The 26,732-nt window shown below is 38.1% G+C and overlaps 1 protein-coding gene across 2 annotated transcripts in view; it reads right to left on the bottom strand.

Annotated features, from left to right (window-relative positions):
• The window catches only part of LOC150088245 (suppressor of lurcher protein 1-like), a 1,375,230-nt gene that overhangs the window by 31,180 nt on the left and 1,317,318 nt on the right, over positions 1-26,732 (bottom strand). For both annotated transcript variants that reach the window (XM_090370656.1, XM_090370655.1), the window contains exons 10-12: positions 20,811-20,997; positions 2,294-2,484; positions 899-937 (exon numbers count right to left, since the gene is read on the bottom strand). In XM_090370656.1, coding sequence (XP_090226782.1) covers positions 899-937; positions 2,294-2,484; positions 20,811-20,997 — 417 coding nt within the window. The remainder of the gene's footprint in view (positions 1-898; positions 938-2,293; positions 2,485-20,810; positions 20,998-26,732) is intronic.

Raw genomic sequence — 26,732 nt, forward strand, 5'->3', positions numbered from 1 at the left:
AGTACTCAGAGTGCTATTTTGATCAATACATCTGCAATCTATTGAGGGAGCAGCACACACGATTACTGTCCGAAGAAATTAAAAAAGAACCGAGTTCAGACTATCGGTGATATTTATCCAACGTAAGTTAATAGTTTTTAGGTGCATGAGCGCCATTATTATGTCTGTACAAGTGAGTGTTCACTGCTCAATTTTATTTTATATTTGCATGTTCCAAAGCAGCTGCTTGGATCTAAAATCATATATATATATATATATTTTTTTTTTTCCCCTACAAAAATTGTGCATAAGAGTCAGCTTTCACTGTTTGAAAAGTGACATTTAATTCACACTCCAGTGGATTCAGGTGAAGTCTCAACACCGAAATTTGAGAGACCCCCACTGTGAAAAGTAACCATTAACTGCAACCCTCAGCGTCCTGTCGTGTATCCCTTAATCCATCTATGAATCTTACCCATGATTTCTCGTGTAGGACTGAGTGAAATGCTTTGTTAGATTCCAAATAAAAATGTCAGAATTATTTCCTGCATCTGACTGGGAGTGTCATTGTCATAAGAGTTTATCAGGTTAGAAGAATAACATTTTTCTTTCAAAAAATTGTGCTGTGTTTTCTATCAAGATAACTCGGCATCTGTTTTTAATTATTTACTATTGATGATCAGGTGTAGACTGGAAGATGTAGTCTTCCAAAGACAATGGTGCGTTTAAATACTGTATTAACTTACTTTTGGCACTCGTCCCCAAAGGGAACTAACTACATTTCTGAAACTGCTCCAAAAACAGTCTGAGTAGTTTATTAATAAATTTTAAATATGAAACTGGTAGCTGTTATTGCTAATATGTAATACGTAGTAAAGTGAATTAAAATAAAGTGGCAGTATTTAAAAGGATCACTTACCGGACTGAGGATCCTGCTTTCCACTCGATATACCAAAATCTTAAAAATAAAAACATACAATTAGAAAGTACACTTTCAATTAATTAGTGAAATGCATATGATGTTGTATGAAAATTTTTCTCCAACATGTATAACAGATATAAAGTTCAAAAAACAATGGATCTCCCAAAGAGGCGTTATAATAGAATGACGTTGAATATTTGTCAAATTAATAGAAGTCAGGTTCCATGCTGGGCCGACTAGATAACAGAATAATATTTAATTCAGTTGCTAAGCTCTTAATAAATCCTACCTAGCTTTTATATGATTTTGGAATTTTGTAAATATAATTCCTAAGTGGATTATCTTATTAATTATTTTTACTTCAATGGCTATATAAGAAAGGGAAACATTTAACTTCCTAGGATCTTTAAAAGAAAGTACATGGTATTAATCTCAAAATTTTACGTGAAACGAGTTGTACAGGAGGTACAACTCCTGATATCATCCACGTACATCGGAATTTTAATGCTTCTAGTAAATTTATATAATGAATAAAAGAAGGTAGTAGGGAATGGTTTCATAAAGATCGCCGAGATCCCGCTGGTTGTCTTTCAAGCTGTTCGGCCTATGCGGGACAATTCTTTATTAGCATTAACAGCACCCAGTGGCAGATTGAGGTAATGTGCTGCCCTGGATGAATAGTAATTACGGTGAGATACTTTCCGACGACCTTGTAAAACTCTTTAGCTAGCCCAGGTACTTCAAGCATAATCCAAATGGACAACTCTATGATATTTCGGAGAATAAACTGAAGCCACACCAAGTTCGGTGAATCAGCTGGAAGGATAAATGGCAAGAAATCGTACAGTGTGTATCCTGTGTAGGTTCATGGTAACATTAAATACAAAATGGCGCTTTTCTACAGGCTATGAACCATAATCTGCCACGCTGGTCCAGTGCGGGTTGGTAGATCGACCGTATTTAGCAATCAGGGGCTTGAACCCCGGTTTATTTCTTACAGTATCATAATACATGTTGAAGGATAGTGCATTTTTTATTATTTTTACATAAATGGCTCGGCATCGTTTAGAAATGAATTTTTTTTTTTTAATATGTAGAAAGATGAATAATGCTGCTCAGAGCGTTTTCTTCAATGCGCAAAACGATTTAACAGAAATTTCTGCTGCAGTTAAGTGGGTGGAATGTAATTAAAAAAAAAAAAAACTCAAGGATAAATAGTAAGATATTTTAACGGCCATGGCGATTTAATAATTTTATCTGGAATTTCAAAACAGAGTCAAATATTTTCGGAGGATGCAGCTGCAAGTATAATAAGAAAATGTTATGCTTGAGTGCTCTAGGAGATACTGCTATTTTAAAGAAATTCAAACAAGAAACTAAATGGCATCTTACTTGTAACGAATCGGTAGATAGCCCTGAATCCTTTAACGCTGGGTGTCGACGTGTGGCTACGGAACTCTACTACCATCGATGGACCATTGGACATAAGCTGAGCTGGTAACTTGTTTCCGCAAAAGTTGTCAACTCTCTCTTTTTGTCCGTTAATTGTGATGAATACCATCACGGCATCCACACCGTCGCACCTATGAGGAAGAGAAATTATATCAGCTTGTACATTGGCATTCTAAGAAGCGAAAAAACGCAATGTTTCATGACTGACGTTGAAAAAGGAATCTTGTATCCTTTTTTTCAAACCCACATTGTGGGTTTAAAAAAATGTCTTCTCATACAGAAATTTATAATGTCAAAAAAGTGGCATTTAATTTAAATAATTAACAAGAATTGGGATGGTATCTTTATTTTAGATGTTTTTAATGCGGATAATTCGGATGTTGAGCTTAACGTTCTTTTATCGGATCATTACGTAAACTGTAACGAAATAACTTTCAGTTCATGAGGATACAGGCAATCCCGTGAAGGAACTTCGGCTGAAGTTATTTGATTTTATATAATTTATGTTGCTGCATGTTTTTTTTAACCTTGGAAACTAACCATAAAACATGCAGTTTACTTAAGCCTCATGGTCGTAGAAATTTAAAGTAATGCAGGTCTTCTAACTGACATGCATTACTGGGATTCGTAGTAGTAGATCATAAGACAACACGGAGGAAATAAGCACTTATGCGAGCGGGTGAGAAAAAGCAAAACCAAAAATAGTGACTTTTGGTTTGTTTGGAGGAATACAGATTTGGAACCTGTCACATGACAGTCATCGTGTATTAGTGCAATTGCACACACATCGTCGACAGAGATACTTCATTGTTTATTAAGTAAGAATTCCTTGCAAAGTACCCTTACCAATAAAAACTGTGTACAATTCTTTTATAAATCCCAGTATTACTTCCAAAGAGATTTACAGTCTTCGGAGGATTGTCATCTAGGAATTAGCCTCTGTGAAGCCCCTGATAACACAGTTATAAAAGAATTGGCAAATAACCGTGCTCGTCAGTTATTGACGAGCACAACTTTTTCAGTGCTTGTTGAAAAGTATAATTTTAGCATTTCTAATCGTTTATCATTTAGTCCAGAAACTGGACTAAATGGATGCTTATACTAATAAGATGAATTGCAATTACCGAAATGGCAGTCGGGGAGTGGGCCCGTTAAAATTATACGCACAGTAGCCTGCAAGTTATGAAACGCTTTTTTTTTTAAAGTGTAAGCGACAACTCAGTCGAATACTGAAAATAACTTAAACCATAGAGGTCAAACACACCATACCTTGTGGTTTCTCCGTAACGAATTGGGTATTCATGGCCATGGCGACGTGGTAACGAATTAATGAATTATTATTAATGAGATCATCATTAGATTCTCTGAATCGAATGATGATCTCATTAATAATACTAATGGTTGGATTGCACTTACCTGCTGCCTTTTCAGTAAAATTGAATGTACGCCATCCTGCTTGTCTGATATCATAATGTGACTTATTTTACAACGGTTTAACTCGGCCCCCTGACTATACAGGTGGATTGCGCGGGCCGGCGCAAACGCTACATGATATTGCACCATAGAATTCTTTGCTAGACTACGTAGCTGCGTTTCTTCTTCTTCTTCTTCTTTAATGCTGCCGAATGCAACTTCGTTTTGCGACTTCGTTTTGATATTGTTCTCTGTCTAGCGCTGCGTGTAGAGTAACTGCGTTTAACGTTACTAAACAGCGCTAAACAGTGACGATTGCTTCATATATTTTAACCAATGATAGATCCTACAGTCATTAGCTACAGGTATGCCGTCAGTTCTTCCTCAGTTATGAGACAACATTATCTCGTTAATAATCGTAGTCTGAGTTCATGAAGCTCGAGTTGTTTGTGCTAATTTATAATTCTGCATTTCTCGTAAAGGTAAAAAATTGTGCTTTGGCAATTATTTATTTTTTGAGTGAAATTTGATAATGGGTCCAAAGAGAAGTGAACAGCGGAATAATTCACGAAAGAAATTATAGATATAAAGTGCAGAAAGGTAGAACAATTACAGATGTAGCTCAAGAGTATGGCGTCCCTAGGTCAACTTTTTGGCAATAAAGAGGCAAGATTATAGGTGCTAGGGTGTTCGCTGGAGCAATGAAAATTTCTGACGGAAACAGATCTTTAATCAATGAAGAAATGTAAAAGCTGCTTCTTACCTTGATTAGAGAAAGACAGATGAAAGGAGATCCAGTAACTCAGGCGATGATCTGTGAGAAGGCTAGGTTAATTTTGAAGAATTCCAGGACGTATCTCAGATCCAACTGATGAATTCAAGGCAAGTCGTGGGTGGTTTCACAGATTCAAAGGTAGAACAGGTATCCATAGTGTTCTCAGATATGGGGAAGCAGCTAGTGCAGATAAAAAGGCTGCAGAAGAGTTTGTGAAAAAATTTGAAGATTTAATCATGAAGTAAGGCTACTTGCCGCAGCAAGTTTTTAACAGGGATGAAACTGGGTTATTTTGGAAGCGCTTACCAAATCGAACATACATCACGCAAGAAGAATTGACGCTCCCAGGACATAAGCCTATGAAAGATAGGCTTACCTTGTTATTGTCAGCAAATGCAAGCAGAGACTTTAAAGTAAAGCCACTTGTCGTTTACCACTCTAAAAATCCTCAAGTCCAAACTGCCAGTGATGTGGAGATCGAATGCAAAAGTCTTCAAAGATTGGACTTTTGAGGAGTTTGCCCCTAGCGTAAAAAAATTCCTCATTGACAACAATTTACCTTTGAAAGCACTGCTGATTCTTGACAATGCTAGTGCCCACCCCCAAGACTTGGCGAACATTCTTGAAATTGACTTTGATTTCATCAAAGTCCAGGTTTTGCCTCCAAACACCACATCACTGATCCAGCCCATGGATCAAGAAGTAATTGTCTGTTTAAAAAAAAAAAACTTTACACCAAGGCTTTGTTTTCACAGTTTTTTGACGTGACTCATTGTTCTGGAAGACTGAGTTCAATATTCTTCACGACATTTCCTTTATTAAAACTGCCTGGGAGGGAGTGATACAGAGGACCCTTCGTGCATCATGGAAGAAACCCGTTCCTTCCTTTTTTTGGGATGACAACAGTGCAGTCCAAGCCGCTGCGGCCATGCGAGAAATCATTTCTACGGCGGAGAAGTTGATGTGGAGGATCACGATGACGAACCAACCATGGAAGAACTCAAAACACTCAGCGAACAGGAAGCAAAAGACAGGGAAAAAGGGCCGATGCTAACAGCTGCCAATAAAGAAATTTTATTCCATTGGGAGAAGGCGCAGTCTGCTTGTTTAAAATGGCACCCCAACATTGCTGTTGTGACTAGAATGACAGGCTTGTTTAACAACAATACTATGCATCACTTCAAGGCTATCTTGAAAAAGAGGGAGAGACAGTCCACCCTTGATCAATTCCTCATCCCCATTCAAGCCGAGAAGAGAAGGGAGTAGAACAAGATAAATAAAACATTCTTCCAACATCTAAGGCTCAATGAAATGTATTTCGTTTGTTATATGGTAGAATATAGTAAAGTCAATAATATGTGTATTTCTCTCCGACAACGAATTAATCAATTTTCCGTAAACTTATATGGAAAATATTGACCCGCAATTCGACTGTAATTCGGCGACGGATTACAGTCGAATTGCGAGCCACCACTGTACTAATGTGTCTTTCAAGGGGCCTATTTCTGTTTCTTTGCATTCAATATATATGAGTAGAACTTCACCAATCATTTCTCATACTCAGCTTTTGCAAGTCTTATCTGGTGAATTTATTTATTACATATATAGTTAAGTGTGTGTAGCAGTTCAAGCGATAGCATCTTACTGTCACATGTGTTTTTTTCGTTTGCAGTACTTCTCAAGAATGTTTTAAATAATGTCACGGATTTTTTTGGGAGGGGGGGGTTGAATTTTAGCAGCCATTTGATAGCTCCTTGTTGGAATCCTCCTCGGATATCATCGTACTGTAAGAATTAAAATGAGATGGTAATCCTATATTATGCAATGAGCATTTTGTTTGTTCTACGTACTTAGATATGAGACCAATAACTATACCATAGTAGAAACATCCAAACACCTGTGAAGGTGATGTTCCTCTCTAAATAACTGCAGACAAGTCTAATTTGAATATGAGGATTTCAGCTGTCCAGTATACAATTATGACGATAAAACTGCCTCATCAGGCCAAAGAATTTGGTTCGAAACTGTTTTGTGATCACTAAATGCAGATGCTACGAGCAATGGACAAAAGATAGAAATAGTAACATAAAATCACTGATACGGAGTTAGTAGCCAGGGTTTGGGTTGGACATTCATCCACAAGAAACATGATTAGTTCCTGCTTGTTTGATGAAGCTGGAAAACGCTGCCCGAGACGTCGTTCTAGAAGTTCCTATGGCCACAGTATGTGAAAAAGTTCAGTTTCATGCAGACATGACCTCGAAAACATTGTGGAGTTCAGCTGTCTTGAGTGATCGAAGCTCCTGCCAAATACGCTCCATTCCTGATGATATAGTACCAATAATTACATGCAGTTAGACCAAGGTTTCCTTTACAGACACGACGCTAAGTATGCCATTTGCGTGTTTCATATCTTCGTCAGTGACATGTGGACGCCGCTATTTAGCATAAACTTTACACATTCCGGAACCTCTGTGTTTCCATTGTTTTGTCTGTTACTTGTACGTGCCTGTCAAATTCATCTTCGTTGAGAATCTGTAAGTCAGCTTCCTTTATATCTGTTTTAAAATATGTACACTGCTGGATTAACATTTGTTGTTGCGCAGTATGCTCGCAGTGTGACCAAAATTATTTGGAAACGCTAACTGAGCCATCTTTGGCTGCCAAAGTGTGGAATTCCAACCAGCAAAGCGGGTTAAATTCGTCCCACAAGACCCAAAGCATATTTTAATTTTCTGATTAAGACCTCAGTTTCTCGGACGAAAGTTGTCTAGTTTTTTTCCCCTGCCTTAAAAAAAAAAAAAAAAAAGTGATATATATGTTTATCATAATTCTTGTGAATTGTCGTAGAGTTAGTTTATTCAAGATTCTGGAATTATGAGAGGGACGTGAACTATTGTAAATAATCTCGATTCTTTTGGAATACCCATTAATGAAACTTGTCGCTAACTATTGAAACGGTCTTTCGATAGCCAATACATTGGACCTATTTTATGTCACGAATATAAGTTGAAATCGGAACTGTGGATTTTTCTTTTTGTGATAATGTTATCAAGAGAGCAGCGTGACATTTACAATCGAGAATGTGTTCTTCTCACTGATCTAGACTATTTTAAAGTTCAAAATTCTTTCTGATACGCTTAGTCCCCGAGTACACGTGTTTTAATGAAAGCTTTCTCTGTGATCCTAGGTTAAGTTCATTCGTTCGTGAATGCATTACACAAAAATTTAATTTTCTTTCTTGGTATTCATTCAGAAACGAAATTAGAGCCCAAGGAATTTTCATCACTTTTAGAAGAATACTTCCCTCGTCTCTCTTTCTTCAGAACTGACACTTAGTATCGATCTATTATCCGAAAGAGCTCAAGTTCATACGACGAAATTTCATTTTGAGAAGAGATAAACGTGGCAGGAACAAGGAGTCTGATATTTTTTTAGTGGGCAGAAATAATTATTTGGAATGGGCGCTCCTTGGTCATTTAAACCTGTGAAACCTGAGGTATTTATCCAATGCATTTTATGGTTTAAACAAATTCTCACATTCACTTTCAGTAATAGACAAGTGGTTCCCTCAAAATTCGATTTTTCAAGTATTAGCACAGAAATATATTTAATTAGGGATGTACATCGTTAGCAGGTGCGAAATATAAAAACGATTTTAGGGAATTATTGAGCTTGAAGACCGTTCCTTCCAGCCCAAGAAAACTTTTTTCTTTTTAACTAGGTGCCGTTAAACTAAGTTCTGGTCACAGTGTTTTCGCACTGACCAGAACCGATTTATAAGCTGGATATACTGCTGCCACCTGGAGTAGGACACGAAAACAAATCGTAGAGGAAAGCCAGAAACAAAATGAAATCGTTTTAACTTTAAAATACTCTCGTAAGGAGTTACATTCAAATTATCAATAAGATTGAAAGAAAAGAAAAACATTTTCGCTGTTGGTTTTGTTTCATCTAGCAATGGCAAAGCTACGCGCAACATCTAAACGTTGCTCATTTTATCTTTCTCACTACTGCCATCTAGTGGGCGCAATGTGCACGACAGAATAATTATTGCGAATGAAACACATCTGCTCACGAGCATTGTCAAATCATTAGTTGCGTAGATATAAGACACGACGTTTTTCTGTTTATACTCCGGGATGAACACACGGGCAGAAGAGCTCACAAGACAGAGAGAGAGAGAGAGAGAGAATATAACAAACAGCACCGTATTTAGAAGCCAACGGGCTTGACGTAACAGCGTAGTCAAGAACAAAAAAGACGTGGTTGGGGTTTATTGTGCCGACAGGCTGCTAGGAGAGCTCATGGGGAAGGTGGGGGGGGCTTTGCCAATGATATACAGGAATTAGGAGGTGATTGTTTTTCTGTTGTGTAAGGCTAAGTCTAGAAGGATACCTTTGCCAGAAAGGCTTCAGTTCTGCAAACTAGGCACCTGCGAAGAGATCTGATTGAAGTGTTTAAGGCTTTGACTGGATTGAGTAAGCTCAGTGCTGATGACTTCCTTCCTCTTGCTAGGACTGCACTCACGAGGGGGGCGGAAGTTGGAAAAAATTAGTAGAGGGGCGGGATAGGTGATGTGGGAGGTCTTTTTTGGCTGATGTATAAGCTTACTTTCTTGCATCATTTGCCTAATAATGCGAAAATATTTTCAGACTCCTCCATAAATACCTTTTTGTTGATTGTTATGAAGTTTCTTTCACGTTGTTACAGGTTTCAGAAATGGGAAGAGTAAAGTATTACATAAATAATGCTTATATTGTGGTGTTATGATCGTGCAACACTGTTTAGTGTATCTATAGAAACGTTAGTGGTTTGTTGGCAGCTCCACACGCTGTGTTAATTACTATTCGAGATATAGTTTAAATAGATTAGCAATAACTGTGTGTAAACGAAGTTACATTAATTATTTAGTTCTCGCAATGTTAGTACAATTCATTACTTTGTGATGTGTAATGCGAAAGTACACAGAAAAGGGGGAAGGAAAACCAGATGATTTCGGCTGATAGCGATGTCAAAGGAAAGAGGTCGATTGTAGCAATAAAATAACTCTGAAGGCTGTTTTGGCGCTCATTTAATATTTGTTAAAGCGTTTGCTCATGATCACTTTAGAGAAGTGATTTATTTCGCTGTTATAAACCAGTAAGTTTCTACTTCACAAAACAATTTGTGAAGTAGAAACCTTCACTACTGCTGTCTAGGAGTTTAATTAATGGTAAACTTGGTTGAATCCCAGTAGCCATACAACTTTTCTTTTGACTGGGAATGGTTCGTTTTTTGGCAAAGTTAAAGGAATTTAACCGGAGTGTACTTGTAGACTCCGGAAGATTGGAACCATCTTTTCTATGAACGTCTTGATGGGACAGTTAATGAGTATAAAAGAAGATATTTACACTCTTCAAAATTTTGCAGTCCAACTATTCAGAAGAAGGAGAAACATGAGCCAGATACCGAATGACGTGTTACATTATAACGGAATAGTATTATGGTAGAAAAGGCTTACCCTTTCTACCATAATACTGTACACAAGGTGAGTGCTACAGTTCTGATTATAGGTGTGAGTCTACCACGAGAACACTGTACCTTCTAAAGAACCTCAAGATACCGATGCTTTTCAGGCGGTTTTTTTTTTATGGAGGAATTAGGGTTCCAGTAGATGGTTACACCACGAGTCTGCTGGATTCGGTTGCTTCCTCAATGGATGACCTGTGGTGTTATTGTGGTTCCAGAGACTGTATAGTGATGTGGACATTACATTCCCTCGCAGCGGGTCAAGATAATTGTACATCAACATTGTTCAAATATGCTGTCGGATTGCCAGGAACTGCATAGTACAATAAATAATGTTGTTACATTATTTATTGTACTGTGACAGAATAGCCATCCCAGCTCCAATTTGATTGAATAACAATGATCTTAATTTACTAAACTCTGGATCTACCGCCTATCTGCAATTGACTTGTCCATGCGTTCGACTTTCAAATTATGAGACATGGTCAGCATTGAACGACCTCCTTAACAGCATTCACTTTCCAATTATTTGTTCATTACAAACAGGGGTAACTACATATCCTGATCCACCTGGCAGTTTAATAAGGCGAAGTGGGATGGCTATTCTGTCAAAATCCTTTTAGACAGCTATTGTTCAGCAACATCCTATTAATGATGTAAACTACTTACATAATTAATCAGATTCTGGCTGAATCTAATGCAAAACAGGAGAAAAAACCGTGCTTTGAATAATTTTTTGCCGGTGTCCTACTACTAGCAATCTAATTTCTTATAAAATACTTAAAGCAAGGAAAATTAGGCAGGAAGAAAACCGTGATTGCCTTTGTTTCAACTGTCACCATAAACCCATCTGGAAAAGCATATTGGCGCTAAATGGCAAATTCCTTTGATCACCCTCTCCTCTATTTGACTGGGAAGGGAAAGATGTGTCTGCACTAGCAGAATCGTTCTCTGCTTTTGCCTCCTTTCAGTACATCAAAGCAGGTGCAGAAGGTATAGAGGCCACCCCATACCATCAACCATTTACATTAATAGAACTTCAGATGGTGTCCATTATGTTATGTTGAAACATTAATTCGAAGAGGACTTGATTAGCCTGTGGATCTTCACAGAAATCATGCAACATAACATGAGATATCCACAAAAACTGTCGAAGCTTACATGGATGCGGGCGACCCTACCAATTCCTGTCAGTCTCAACTCGCCATAACCAAAATAGAACCTTAGATCTCACGCAATGGGTATCGACTGTCAAAAAAGAAATCCACCGCCATTCATGTTTACAAGCTTCACCCTAATTCTGAACTACAAATAAACAATACTCCAATCCCATTGGTTAATACCGTAAGCTCATTTACGAACTTCCTGGCTAAAGCATTAGAATATATTTCGATCAGTCATCCAATATATCTTATTACGTCTTTATAAACCATTAATCCTATCATGCGTAGTATATGACTCTCCAATCCAGTTTTCCATTTGAGAATATTTTTATAATCCTCGGGGGGGGGGGGGGAGGTTCCTTCTATAATAGTAAACCATTTGAAAATCGACCCTGTTCAGAGTTGGAATATTTTTCTTATAAATACCTTTAACGTACATTTCTGCCTATTATGATACCCACTTTTACCGGTGAGTGGAGAATGTTATACCCCCCCCCCCTTGCAATAACAGACATTTACATTCAGTGTCTTCACTGCTGAATTATATGCCATCAAGTTAGCACTTAGTAAGGTCATCTCGCCTGCCATAATTTACACCGACTGTCCCAGTCCAGATCAGCTATAAGGAAGGATTTCGCATTCACTACCAGTTAGTCTCCTGCAGGAGTCCAATCAGTCAATAACATTTTGCTGAATCCCGGGAAACGAAAGTGCTGTTAAACATCCTCAGGTTCCTTACACTGACTACAACTAGTCACAGATTTATCTCGTTTCCTAGGAAATTATGCAAATATAAAAGAACTTTTATTCTCTTTGAAATAATTGGCTTCAATAGCCCTTGTGTCGTTAAACCCAGCAGCACACTTCTTCGTATGGTCATATTTTACGACCAGTTTTTTTTTTCCCTCTTATCTAAGGCATCCTGGCTTTCATTTACTAAGAAGACGTTGTCTCGCTACGTCTAGGGCAATGGTGAAAGTGCATCTTCCTGTTTTGATTCAAATTACTAAACGGTTGACCAATCCACAGTAGTAGTGATGTAGTGTAAAGGTATGAATTTACTGATGAGTAAAAAATTCATACACTACATCACTACTACTGTGGATTGGTCAGCCATTTACTAATTTCTTCTGTATTCACCGATAGTCTATAAAATACCTAATTCGGGTTTTTAAGAGTCATATCTCTCTGGAGTGTTGGAGTTTCTTAATGTTCAGGAGTTCTTTAAAACATTTTCTCTTAATCAAAGATGAAGCTCATTCTCACATCATTAATTCCTTAAACATTTATTTACATGTGCTAACATCTTCAGGCCTTTTAGGGTATGTCGTCTTCCAGTCATTTTTACAATTACAAGGTCTAAATCATTTGCGAGTATGGGGAAAGTTGAGCTTCTAATCTGATCCCATTTTTAATATGCTATCAAAATAATGTTGTCGGCTTCTCTGAAAAGGGCATGGTTGTTAATAAAGAGATATTTCAGCTGAACTGTTCATTCCATTATTTAGACTCGTGTGTTGCCTCCATCCAGGAAGGCAGTTAAAAAACATGCGAATTCCGAGCAATTATCTTTCAGTCAGAACACTATTACGTAGCCCATCTTCGTCAAAGAAAACAGGTCCAACAATTTTGTGGGACTCTGCCAGCACCATGTTGTGTTTACCTTGTCTCCTGATCCAGCCATTAGAATGATTTTTTTATACGCGCTTCGTTAGACAAATGCATTTTAAAAGGGTACCTTAAAAACAACATTATTCCCTATGTAAGCAGACTTCTGAATCACCCTGTATATTGCTGACGCAAACATTACAATAAGTACCTTTGAAGAATTTCTTTAAGATAAAAAATTGGCAAATAGTCATAGCAAATGTAACTCAATCTGTTCCATTCCTTTGCTTTTATTAAATGTAAGAGTTAATCTTTATTATATACAATAGACCCTTCACAGCAGCAATGCCAGGGGTTAATATAAGATAAATATTTAATTAATCTTTGGTGGATGAACAAATTCCACTGCTTTCAAAAGGTAATCTATTGCGCAGTTGAGGAAAAGTTCGTCAATAGATTCACCGCAAAATATTGATAAAATTATAGTTTTTTTTCTGACTAATTATTATATATCTGGCACTGTTACAATTAAAAGTCTTATGTTGTATACATTATCCCATTTCAGGAACAAAAGAACTTGGATGACTTTACTTCAAAGTTCCTCCAAAAATGACGAGCCTGGACAGCTCTCTACACGTGGATGAATGTTATGTTTCTGTTCTTATCAACGCGCTATAATGAAAATTACAGGTAACTTCTGAATAATAATAGAAATAACTCTCACCTGACTTTCTGTTGTAACCAACAGTTCAAGAGGCTTTAAAGCATGTATTTTTTTTTTCCTCCCCTTCCTTCTTCGGTGCCGCTATGATTTGAATTTATTCCAAATACAGCTTCGTACTCTTCCTAATCTGGATTGCGTAGTCGAGGTTTAATAAGAAAGAACTCCATATCGTTAGCCTGCTTTGTCTCTCTTTACCATTTTTTTTTTTTGGTACGGGTTGCAAAGTAGTAGTTTAATGAGATACTGGCAGACTGTATACTAATTAGCTTCTCATTGCTCCACACTAATGACTATGCACATAAGCTTCTTTCCTTCGTTAAAATTTGCTATCATTATTGATAAACAAAGTGGATAAAAGGATTCTGCCCTTGTTTATGCATGCGTACTGAAAGAATCAAACTTGTAGTTAATATGTCCAGGCGCTGACAAAATGGATCACTGAGTTTGAACTGTAGTCCTACCTAAAAGATGAGAGTGACAGCGCCGAGTATTGTTACTGAATGTCTTTTACCGGCTCGAGCTCAGTTTTGATGTAAAATAATCAGGCTATCATTTAAAGTAGTGATGGACATAATACACTGTAAAATTCATGACATCAGTTCGAATTTTTTTTTTTTCCACATGATAGCGTGGTAAACGCTCCGCGTATTGGCAACAAACATGTGCGGCGTGAGCTGCTCAGGGCTTCCTCATGATGTTCGTCTTCAGAGTCGCACTACAAAAGCGCTGAAAGGCTCCAGTATTGTTAAAGAAAAATAGGACTACTGAAACTGTGTATCACGCAGTCTTGAAATGTAAACTAATCAGTTAAAAAAAAAAAAAACAACACAATAGGGAAGGATTCGAACTGATAGTGGTAGCACTAACACTTCCACTGCATTATGCCACTCGGCCAATAAATCTCTCTGTTCATCACTAGCTAGAAGATACTTTTGTTTTAAAGTGATCAGGCCATCATAATAAAAACAAAAGTATTTTCTAGCTAGTGATGAACAGAGAGATTTATTGGCCGAGTGGCATAATGCAGTGGACGTGTTAGTGCTACCACTATCAGTTCGAATCCTTCCCTATCGTGTGTGTTTTTTTTTAACTGTAGTCCTACTAAAAGGTTGCAGAATATTTTTACGACCCAGAGAAATGAGTTGATAAATAAAAAAAAAAAAATTAACATTGTATTATTCCACGCAACCAATCTTCGATTACGTCCATCACTACTGAAAGTTTTTTTTTTTTTTTTTTTTTTTGTTACGAAGGAGTGAATACCTTCGTCATGCGAACAGTTTCTGTTGAAGAAACCAAGTAGCAAAGTCCTTCGAAGTGGATAATCCGCAGGCTCCAATGCAGATGGTATGTTGACAGTATCCTCCATACAGTGGATTGGGAAATACCCAATCGCTCGAGTACTCGTACTGCTTTCTGCAAGGCGTAGGACATTGTCCTCGTCGTTCGCTCTCGCTTCATGGTACCTCATGTAACCTTCCCCGCGCCCGTTGCAGTCGCAAATGCTGACTTCCAGCGGGATCGCTGTTCACGCGACCTCCCGCATTTCGGACCCTGCAGTGCTTTGTGCCTCCTGCAAACAGGGGTGGCCACTCAAAGGTTTGAAAAAGTCATAACTTGTTCATTTTTTTTTTTTTTTTTACAGGTTATAGAGCATCCCTTGGAGATTAAAATGGCTACGTATGATGTCCAGCAACGAGTTTTACTCGTTGGGTTTTTCTATTCCAGTGAAAGATCAATTATTGAAACTCAGAGAAAATACCGGCAACATTTTAAAGTCCTCTTGGCGATAACATGATTCGGAACCTAAGCGCACACTGACGCAGCACGGCAGATGTGTCTTTAAGGACTAGGCATCGCTTCAGAAAGGGTGGTCAGTCTTTCAATCTCCAAGGGATGCTCTATAACCTGTAAAAAAAGATTAAAAAGTTATGACTTTTTTAAACCTTTCAGTGGCTGCATTAGTTGTAATTTTTTGGGTAGAACTACGTGATACAAAATCTGTGCTCACCTCAGTAATAATATAGCAATGTAAATTAATCAGTTAAAAGAAAGCTTTAATCCTGTAGGACAAGTTTCATTTCTTAATGAACAGCAATACAGTCTCTGAATAAAAAAACAAATCAATGAGTGCTTAAGGTTACAGATGGCTGCATTGTTTCAACATTCTTTAAGTATGGGTCACTGATTTTCTTCGGCATTAAGGAAATGCAAATTTCCTTGAGAAAAAGACTTACAGGCATAACCGCTGTATAATGTGATGAGCTCTAAATATCTTGCATGCTTTTTTTTTTCTAATTCAATGATGGGTTGCGAATTTTATAATGGAAGGATGCATTACTGGCGACGCCGCTCGGATTAGGGAAACAAAACCAGCCCACATAGATGAAAGAGACGCAATCCGTAAATGGTGGTTCATTTCAGCGAAGATGTCAGAATCTGTCTGATCCTGCGTGTGCACTCCATCACCCTGCCCTCTAAAAGCAGAACAGCGAGCACATTCGTCACAGTCATAGCCAGAGATCTTGTCACAAAGCCCTTGACGTTTTCTTCTTTCCTTTAATGGCAATGCGAGAGCTTCAAAAACACGCAGTAAAGTTGCCATTCAGTTATTGTGCCTCGAAAGAATGCTCCAAGTTGTCTTTCAACTCTTGCCAAAGCGCAGGTGTTTGCTGGAGGTTATCCAATTCTCATAGGCACCAGCGTTTGACTGACATTCGGCGATTCTCGCACCCAAGGCTATAGCAGTCGTTCGTGACAAGTAAAAAACTTCCACATGCTTTTAAACAGTATTAAAGACAACTTCGAATAAAAACTTATAGCATCACACTGAGCTTGTGAAGTGGTAATTAGGAACAGTACAGGTTCGATATCGAGAGAAAGGTAGAAAATGCTTTCAACTTCGAAGAAGTAATGTTAAGTGACTGAAACACCCTAGAAATGTGCGACGTTCTTGGAATACGAAAATAGTTAGTTTTTTAAGCTCGCTACAAAAAATAAGAGTAGGAGATAAAAGCCTATATTTTTTTTGTCCATCATGAGAACGTTGGATTCTGTACATTTCCACCTTGGAAAATAGCAGTGGTAACTGCAACGGAAGTTTGTTCTGTTTATAACAACATTGCTACTCTCAATCATTTAGAAACAGAGGAGGATGTGTTACCATAACGACATGAACTGTTCTTTCCAGCTGAGATCTGCTTATGGTAAATGTTTCAGAGATTTTTTATCTTGCCATTTCCGTCAAGAGATAACGGTTATGCCACTGTTAGACAGCATTTATCAGCCGGTTTGTTCTTCTATTACGGCATCGCTGTAATAACCACGCACGATTCACGATGGTTGCTATAAACTCTGGGGGCCATTGCAGTAATGGCTGTGAGCATTTGAAGATATGCTTGCGAAGACAGAAATGAAACAAGCGCTTAAGGGAATATAAATATTGGAAGCGTTCGAAGACTGTTTCTAAAAGTAATTTCATGTATTATTGATACTGCACTGTAAATTGACTTTATATATGCTGCAGAATCGAAAGCTTCTTATCTACAACAGTTAAGGCAGAATGGAGAAAACTCTATAAAACAGTCACTACTTGCAAAATGTAGAGTACAGCTTGGTGCAATGGAGTGCTGACAGGAAAAAATATATTTAAAGGACCTGTAAGACACAAATATCTCTGAATAAGAATAAAGGGAGGAAAGAATAACAACGCTAAGATTCAAAGGGAGATAGACAATGTCCATTTAATCCCTCAATCATACCGCCGAGTCTTGTTCTGTAAGTAAGAAGTCCAATGGGATTAGATAAAACGATTCCGTTAAAGTTTAGAAACCGCGTAGTAATTAGGTCTGCAAATGAAAGGGTTTTCGGGCGCAAAGAGGGGTGTGTTATAGATGTTGGAGGGAGTGCGGAATTTGGTATGCTATAGGAATGATGTGAGCGCGCTAACGCGCCTAAAAAGTGCTGATTGCTACACTAAGTTAGACACTTTTAATTTAGGAAAATCGTGAAATAATTTCAAATTTATTGCATATTAATTCAAGTGTGTTCTCTGGTCGATCTGCCTGAGACCGGCTAACTCAGCTGCGTAATAAAAGTTGCTCGCGTCATTGAGGAATTCGAACCTAGGTTTTTTTCACTACTATCCATGCAAACGTATTAATGTTTTGCACATAACCAGTTAGAATGGCTAACAGATTCCGGCACACAAAAGCCAGTTGCTAGCAAACTTGCTATGCTCTTGAATTAACTTCTGCAGAGTGGTTGTGGATCCAAAAGTTTGAGTAGAAGAGGGGAAAACTCAACAGAGTTTTAATTATTTGTGGAAGTAAGTTGCACTCCGCGGTTAGAAGAGAAACCTGCTTCAGTAAAACCACGAGCCGATCCGCTGCATATTTTTAGCGTTCCTCCAATTTAAAGATGTTTTACACGTGACTTTTGAAGCAGTGGAGCTGATGCAAGGGTTGGTTCGCTTGATAAATCAACTCGAAGGAAGTAACTGACGGCCTCACCAGATTAGAATTCACTCCGGGACTGTTTCAAAATGAAACAACTTTAAGTCGAGTTCAAAACAGCGGAAGTAATAAAGTAGTACGTTTCATATTTGCACAACTTTTAAGAAGCCTTTGTATTAATTTAATAACATATAAGTTGTCAAGACAAGATTTTTATTTAGAATAGAAGCAGTTCCAAAATAATAATTCTTTATGATTTATCCGCAGCGGTATTAACTATATTATCATATTTCGAATAGAAGTTGAATTGTGTTACTTATTTTTCACATAAATTATTAAGCTAATAGTTTTGAAGATTATATTCAATGACACCAATTACGATTTTTAGGAACATGCAAACCAGGCACACATCATTTTTAACCTGACGCGGAATTTAAAAAAAAAAAAATTCTGAGTTGGTAGGATAGCCACTGGAATCTCAAACTAACACTAATTACCACAAAACAAGCTAGTGCTATATTGTTACCTGGATACATTACAATATTAAAATAAAGACAAAACGCATCCCCTAAAGTATGCGTGACAAGGAACTCAAATCATGAAGTTTGCCCTAGTCACCACCCTCTGTAGATTAACTAAAGAAACTTAAAATAAACAAAACGTAAACCGATCCCTTCAGTTTCCACGCAAAGTTCAAAGACGTGTTGAAGCTTTTACTTAAAATTAGCCCTTTTGAAGTAACACGGCTGAGATGAAAAATATTTCTTGAATTTATAGAAATGGTGAGATTCCTATTTAGCCACCTAATCTGCCAATTTTCAAGCCCAAAGAGTACCGGAGGAGTTGATTCATCTCTATCGCCCACAAATGGAACTAACTTTTCTTCCATAAAGCGCTCTTGACCACAGGACAGGAAGTCACTGGCATTAGAAACCCAGTCTAATAAAGTAGTATATATATTAACGGTGAAAATACACCATAAGTTGTGGGGTACTGACCGATCCCCTTTGCTCCGGCTATTTATCCGATCTCGCTTGGATTATGGAGCTCCAATCTATGACTCTGCCAGGAAAAGTGAACTAACTCGACTAGACATTATCCATCACAGTACCCTAAGAACTGCCTCTGTACAGAGATGCACACGAACCTCCACTCCATCTTCGGAGGAAAATGTTGATCCTCAACTATGCAGCAAAAATACGGAGTCTTCCCTTTCATCCTGTCTCACCCCCAATTTATCAAAACAAGCCTATTGGGATAAGGTTGCTATAGTTAACACAATGTTGGAATCTAGACATGGGTAATGAGCACTCACGACCCTCCTTGGTCTGATTATACACCGGTCTGTGATTTCTCATTCCAACAATGGGGGAAAAAGCAAGCAGCAGACCTTACCAGCAGGAAACTCCATGCTGCACATGTAGCAGAAAATTCTCAGTCACAAGTGCGGCAGTTTCTTCTATCTTTTCTACTTCTGTGTCCCTTCCAAAGGAAAGCAACGTCCATTCTGCTGAACTGTGGGCGATTAAAATAGCTCTGGATCACGTGATTAATCTGTCCAGGAAGCAAATTAGATCACAAGCTGTAAACCAATCAGTCACTTTCTGTTGGACACCAGGTCATGTAGGCATCAAAAGAAATGAATATGCAGATCAAGCCACTAAACATCCAATCACTGCAAGCTCTAACTACAAATCAGTCATAAAAAAACGTGTGTGAAGAGCAATGATTGCAAATCTGGCAGGCTCAGTGCGGCAATAAACTGCTTCAATTTAAACAGGAACCTAAGAGGAGGTGATCCTGGCTAGAACGCATCTAACCCATATTTATCTACTCGAGGGGGAAGATCCGCCTATTTGTACATTTTGTCAGACTACGCTTACGGTGAGGCATATTCTAATAATTATTGAAGCAAAATTTTCAAATCGCTTTGACTGATTGGAGTCAATGCAAATCTAGCTGAGTTCTTTTATTTCTTAAAGCAAACGGGATTATTTTACAAATTTTAACTGGTAATTGCACTACTTCAAATAAATAACGCTTCTCTAGTAGAGAAGACTACTGTTATTTATTCTCAGTTAGCACCGCCATATTATGCCTTTAAAAAAAAATTCGTTATACACATCACAAATTTGATAATCGGCTCTGATGGTAAAAATAGAATTAGGCTTTTCTGACTAAACAGCATCACATCTAAGCTTTCAACCATTTCAAGGGCTATTCTTTACAGCAGTCTGGAGGCCCCACCAATAATGAAAAACATCTTAACAGTTGTCCAGCTATTAACTGATAAAATAGATAACATTATAGAAGAACCTCAACAGTAAGGTGTCCCCCATCTCCGTGTAGCCGCTGGACCGCTGCTGAGGCAGACCAGGAACCCAGTAGACTTAAGTTACTCTGGCAGGTGGCACCTCAACAGAAAAGTGCAATAGCCTATATCCCACTGAGTAACTGTTTAATAACCTTAACAAACTCTGCACTACGAAAGAAATTAAACACCTCCATCGCCCCCTAATCACACAGAATTTAAGGGAACAAATTATTGAGTAATATATTTTGTAAGTTATAATCATCCTGAAAAGAGTGGTGTAAACCGAAGTATTAGTATTCAGTAGTCACGGGCTTGAATCCTGGTCACTCAAGGCACGTGTACTTATGCACCAGCGCGCCTGACCACCTAATCAAAGGATGTAACGGCGTTAAGATAAAAGAAAAGATACAATTATATCTCATTTAACAAAGCAATTAAATTATACATAAATGCAGATGAACAAGATGTCCAAAACAATAAAACAAGTGTTCTTACTCTTTTCCTGTATCTTCTGGTTTGAAGAGGTCGAAATCGGTGAAGAGCACTTGCACCCTCTCTTTTCCCCTCCCTGTGAAATGATAAGAACAATGGACGTTGGCAGGATAAGGGTCAGGGTAACTGGGGCTAGTAAAGGTTCCATTCTTCAATTGGTCGCTACTCACTCGTAATTCACAGGAGGTGACTGGAAAGAGAATAAAAATAATAAAGATGAGACTGGAACTAAAAACCTAGCGAAAATATAACGTTTCATTGAATATGACATAAGAATTTCTTACAGTAGTTCCCCCCCAACGTCAGTGACTGTAATCGGGTGTCTCTTAGCAGAATATAAAGATGATAATTTTCCTCAGTTCACAAGTATTCAAAAGGACCTCTGCTCTCCACTTGGTGCTAACAATAAAAATGGTAACGGGCGACATCTAATGTCCCTGAAGAGAATCACCCTACATAAATTAAGACGCTCCTGCCAATGGAAATACTATACAATGTTTAGCACCAAGAAGAAGATTACCGAAAAATCATTGCTGACAAAGCCTGTAGAAGGAGAATAATCAATGAGTAGTTCATACATTACTGTAAAGAACTTTGATACTAAGAGGGAACAGCCGCGCCATCACGAAATGCAAATTGTACATTCTACTATTGTTTTTCTAAATAATTTTAAGTATACGTATATTAAACTACTAACATTATCGTTCTTATTGCATCTGGCATCACTTTTCCACATTATAAATTCGTTATTCGCAATAGGGAATTTTCATTGACAAGCTGTAACAAATTAAGAGCGCCCTACTGTCTGTACACCAGATTAAGAAGCACCTCAAAAGGTTGCACACGTTAGACGAAAATCATTGTGTATAAGGGACGATAAAACAGGTACCGACCACGGACAGGCGCTTCACAAAAGTTAAGTATAAACGTGTATAACACAATAAGAATAATACGTGAAATAAATATAGTTCGGAGATGAACAAGGCATATAGAAACAAACAAACACATTAGGCTCGTCGGTCAGCATGCCGTACACGCAGTTCCACATCAGTACACAGAAGAGGTCCCGTTCTCATCCTTAGATAGCAGGTGGAACATCATGTATGAGGGATAAGACAACAGCGGAACGCGTTTGGCCAGCGAATATCCTGTAATTGCGATCCGATCAGTTGTGCGGATTTTATTATGGTGTATACCCGTCGCAGATCTTTAGCTGAAGAATAAGTGTAGCACGTGCAATTGTCATGTGTTCCAGAAGTCAACCTCATGCAAATAACTTGAGGCAGCCATGATATCTGAAATTTAATGGCCGTGCTGGTGGTCTTCCCTTGGGGAGGAAGGTGATGTTTGTGGGTTGTCCAATTGCGAAGAAAGCAGAAAACTTCTCATCAAAGGGCAACCAGATTGGTGAGGGGTGCTAATCGATGTACATATGAAGAGAAGTTTTGAAAGTGTGGACTGCCAAAGCTTGGCAACTAAACATCTTAGGGGGAGGAGAACTTGACTGAGACTCTGAAGGAAGGAAGTATATTTTCACTGGCAAAAGAGAGAACAACTTGGGGGCACAAACACAAAATTTTGAGAGCAATAGAGAGCTGAATATCATGAGGTTTACTTTCGGGCAGCGTGTTGTAGATCACTGGAATGAATTGCCTGTCACAGTGGTCAAAGTTCAAAGCGGATTTGGATAGGCATTTTTTGGCAGGTGCAGAAAAAGCCCGCGTCGCTGCATCATTTAGCCATTACAATACTGACGAGTGTACTATCTGAAATATGGCACAGCAAAAATAAGCTGACTTCTCCTGAAAAACTGTTGTTACATTTATGTAAACATTCATGACCCTTGCTAATCAGTCCGCTTCCATTCTATTGATTATACACCCTGTAAAGTGGAGCACAAAACATTACCCAGAAGTGATTGGCATGCGATATGATCGCTCTAACTTAAACAACTCATATTTGGAATCAGTTACTTGATTGATTCACAAAGAGTAAGAGTACAAACGCGACAATATTCACCATTAGAAAACAGGCGACGTATGCAAAAATTTATTTCTCTGATTTTCTGGTTTTGATATAATAGACATGGCAGAATTGTTTAAATTTTTGATTATTCGTTTCAATCAATCTATTTGCCAAGAGAAAATATACATACGCAGCCTAGGGTTTCGCAAGGTAAATGATATAACTAGGTCCATAGCAGCAAGCTACAATTCGAGTCACAAATGGCGTGTCCTCTTAAATATTAAATTCATTAATTGCACAAGTAAAAAAATATTCTTGTAAAGGGGACAATGCACAGTTTCTTAAATTTAAATTAAACATTTTGTGAAAACAGCGTGTAGAAATGTACTATTTCTGGCACCCTCCATTCTTTAATCTTCTTGACTAAAATCCTTACATATGAATTCTTAATCTTTTCATATTTGTGTACTGAAGGATGTTCTACCTCACGGACGAGTTCTCTTTTCTAACAATTAAAACCGATTTCGCTGGAAAGTTGTTTCAGAAATTCTCTTTCTCTGCACGTAACAAGGGATCACGAGCTCCAAAAATAGCATTAAAGATTTTCTGAAGATTTCTTAATGACGACTGGCCAGCTGGAATATGTTCACCAGTTTTCTGCCAGCTTAGGAACTAACAAGCGAACCACCTACGTCATTAGTTTAATGCCGAGGCCATTTGTTACCTGTCAGCCTCATCTCACAGTAAATCATAATTTTATATAAGTGAAACCCACAGATGTACCGCGGTAATGAGTATTCCGCGTTGTTATTATTAGGAAGCGAAAATCTCATTTATGTCAAATAAAACGTTGAGCTAGAGAAACGCATTTAACAGGATTACTACATTTTCATGTCGTGACAGCCAGATTATTAAAGGGAACACGTACAGGAATTAAAAACAGCTATGCTTATCAGTTGCATTTTATAGAATTTAAAGGGAAAAAAGTTCAGTTACATCAGAAATAAGTAATTGATGTCACAGGATTAAACAGGCGCACTACTATTTTTTAGGAGCGTTCACAGATACATAAAGCGCCTATTAACCGTCCGTCCATTGAATGAATTTTTATTGGGTTTTGTGGGAATATTTGTCGAGCAGTCCCAAATTTAATTAAACTCTGACGAATAACTGGAATTTTAATTTTATATAATTTGAAGTATGTCTAAACATGGAAAAGTCATAACAAGACCCAATTTTAAGCGTACGGTTTGTTGATCTCTAACGAGAGTTTAGGTCCTGTTTCAATATGGAAGCACTGCTATAAATCTGGAACAGATCTTTTCGGAATTTATTTAGAATAATCGTACTGATGTCTATATGATTCCTATCGATAGAACAGTTAGTCTCCCCTCACCAAGTAAACAAAATACATTTTTTTATACTCCTGAGACGATATGCATAACTAGACGAGTTTACAAGACAGCCAATACAAAAACATCATCTATTTAGCAGTCACGTGCGCTTAGAGCAGTTGCCCACATCAGTGTGCTGCTACACAAATCTCTCAAGGTGGTCATTGTTTGGATACAGTATAGAAGTTAGTTTTTGATAACGAAATGCCACGCATACATTACTGAACTTGTTTTCAAATGCTCGTACACAAAGCGGTTGCTTTGTCCTGATGGGACAAAAAAAAAAAAAAAAAAAAAATAAGTATGATCCCTTAAACTCTGCAACTAATGAAATATTTGCACCATTTAATGCTCTTCATTTTATATTCAGATAACGCTATATCTGTGGGGAGGTATGAAAATGAAATTCCTGCAGGAATATTTTTATTTTAGTCATCTTAATCTGTTAACTCGAAATTCTCATTAATTATGAAGTGGAGAGCAAAATTTGATCCTGTCAAAAATAGCCAAAGAAGAGTGAAATTTTAATTAACAGTTTTTCAGCCAAGAAAAAGGAGTTACATCGAAAAGAAATTACAGCTTTCAGCGTAGCTTTATTTACCTCGAAAAATAAAATATTCCTTCCCGTGTAAGGATTATTTTGTGGCAAGCATTCATGGAACTGTTGCAGAAAAATTTAAGGTTACCAAGATTATTTTCTACTACTATAGCAATTCTGACATTTATCTTCTTGTACTTAGTCTTAAAAAATGGATATCGCTAGAAATACAAAGGTGAAAGGTCGTCGAAGTAATAATACTTTGCTATAGAGAAAATGGGGAAACTTACACTTACTTGAACAAAAGCTCAGGAAATACATATGACGGAAGTTGCACAAATAACAAACAAACTCTGCAATAAAGGTTAATTCGATGAACCGGGATTGGATGGCAGCTGGTTACCTGACGTAACTTGCCTTGGCGCAAAAATAAACTATGAGAAATGTGTGTGTGGGGGGGATTTGCCTTTGCCCGTTTTCCTTGTGGGGAAGGGACTGTGCGAACCCATTGTGGCTATACTGCTGACACTGCCTGCGTATCTCTCCGCCGAGAGACCTCTGACAAAAGGCGGGAATCGCCAACCCATATTTGGATAGGATTACAGGACCAGACCGGCCAACAGTGGGTGCCCCCCAACTCCTCTGAGATAAATACGTTTTTCTAATGAAAACAAAAATGAAATTAACTGGATCTTCATTGACAGAGGTCTTAGATCTGACACCCACATAAATTTTATATCTGAAAAGGTTGTAAAATTTGTTAACATGACAGCAAGAATTTCCTTGTGACAATCTGTAGCGCATCAGTGGAGACAGTTCTACAAAATAGAGCCATCTTCATGAGTATCATCCTCTGAATGGAATACAGTTTTATTACATATATATATTTTTTAAAATCAACAGTCTATCCAGCTGAGATCTGGCGCGCGAGACCGTTCGACGGCGGTGCTCCCAAAGAGGCACCCACTGTTGCCAACTCCTCTGGGATCTTCACTATACCCTTTGTCACTTCCAATTCCAAGGGATGCCTCCACCAACTCTCTTCCTCTGAAATCCCAGAACAGAGCTCAGATAGTAGACACAGCGTGGCTAGGGTGCCAGACCAGGTGTCTGGTGCCCCCTGGCCGCTAAATGCCTATTTCCGCCCAACTATGCAATTACACATACCTACACACGGCCGGAGATGGCATATGCCAGGTACACAGGGTACAAGTGGCGAATAGAGGGAGCCTGCAGACCGCAACCAAGAAACATTTGAAATTTGTGCGATCCTCTCTGCCAGGGTGTGCCAGAGCCCATAATATTTTTTTCCATCTTGACGAGATTCGAACCCAGGCATATTCCACACGGTGTGGAAGGACAAAGATTAACCAGTGTGCCCCACCATGCTTAACATCAAAATAATGTGATTTGTGTAACAGAGGTGGGACCTCCGAAAGTTCACAAAGGACCAGCACTGAAAGAGCAAGCCTGATGACCCACTGTAGTCAGTACCTAGCCATGTCGGTGAAGAGCGTATAGAGAAAGTGAGGCAGTGATGAATCACTAATTAAAATATGCAGCATAGCAGGACCAGAAACAAGAAGAAATTTACAAACTATAATAAAACTATGAATTACGATAAAATGAACACATTGAAAGTAATTAGACTTAACAAAATATGAGTCATGTTTCTCCAGTTCAGTATAAGATTAAGGAAATGTATTTTATTCCTCCAAGAGTCCGTTTTCTGAAGATGTTTTGGACACAAAAATATCACCCTAGTGTACGTAACTTATTGGACTCGTTCTAAAAGATACATGGAAAATGTGCATTAAGACGACGAGAATTTGCACAAGGTGGCCATAACACATGAGCTCTAAAAATAGAAGAAAATAACTAAGCGACATGCAGTGTTGTAATCACAGTGAATCTTGAAGCGAAAACTGGTCTGAACACGTTTAATTAAATAAATAGGTAAAATATTTTACCTCAAATTATCGAAATAGCGGCATCTCTATTTGAACGTTGAGGGGATGTGTTTAACAA

This window comes from Mastigoproctus giganteus, chromosome 3 (genome assembly GCF_048544385.1).
Source record: "Mastigoproctus giganteus isolate SK-2022 chromosome 3, ASM4854438v1, whole genome shotgun sequence".
In the NCBI taxonomy this organism is placed as follows: domain Eukaryota; kingdom Metazoa; phylum Arthropoda; class Arachnida; order Uropygi; family Thelyphonidae; genus Mastigoproctus; species Mastigoproctus giganteus.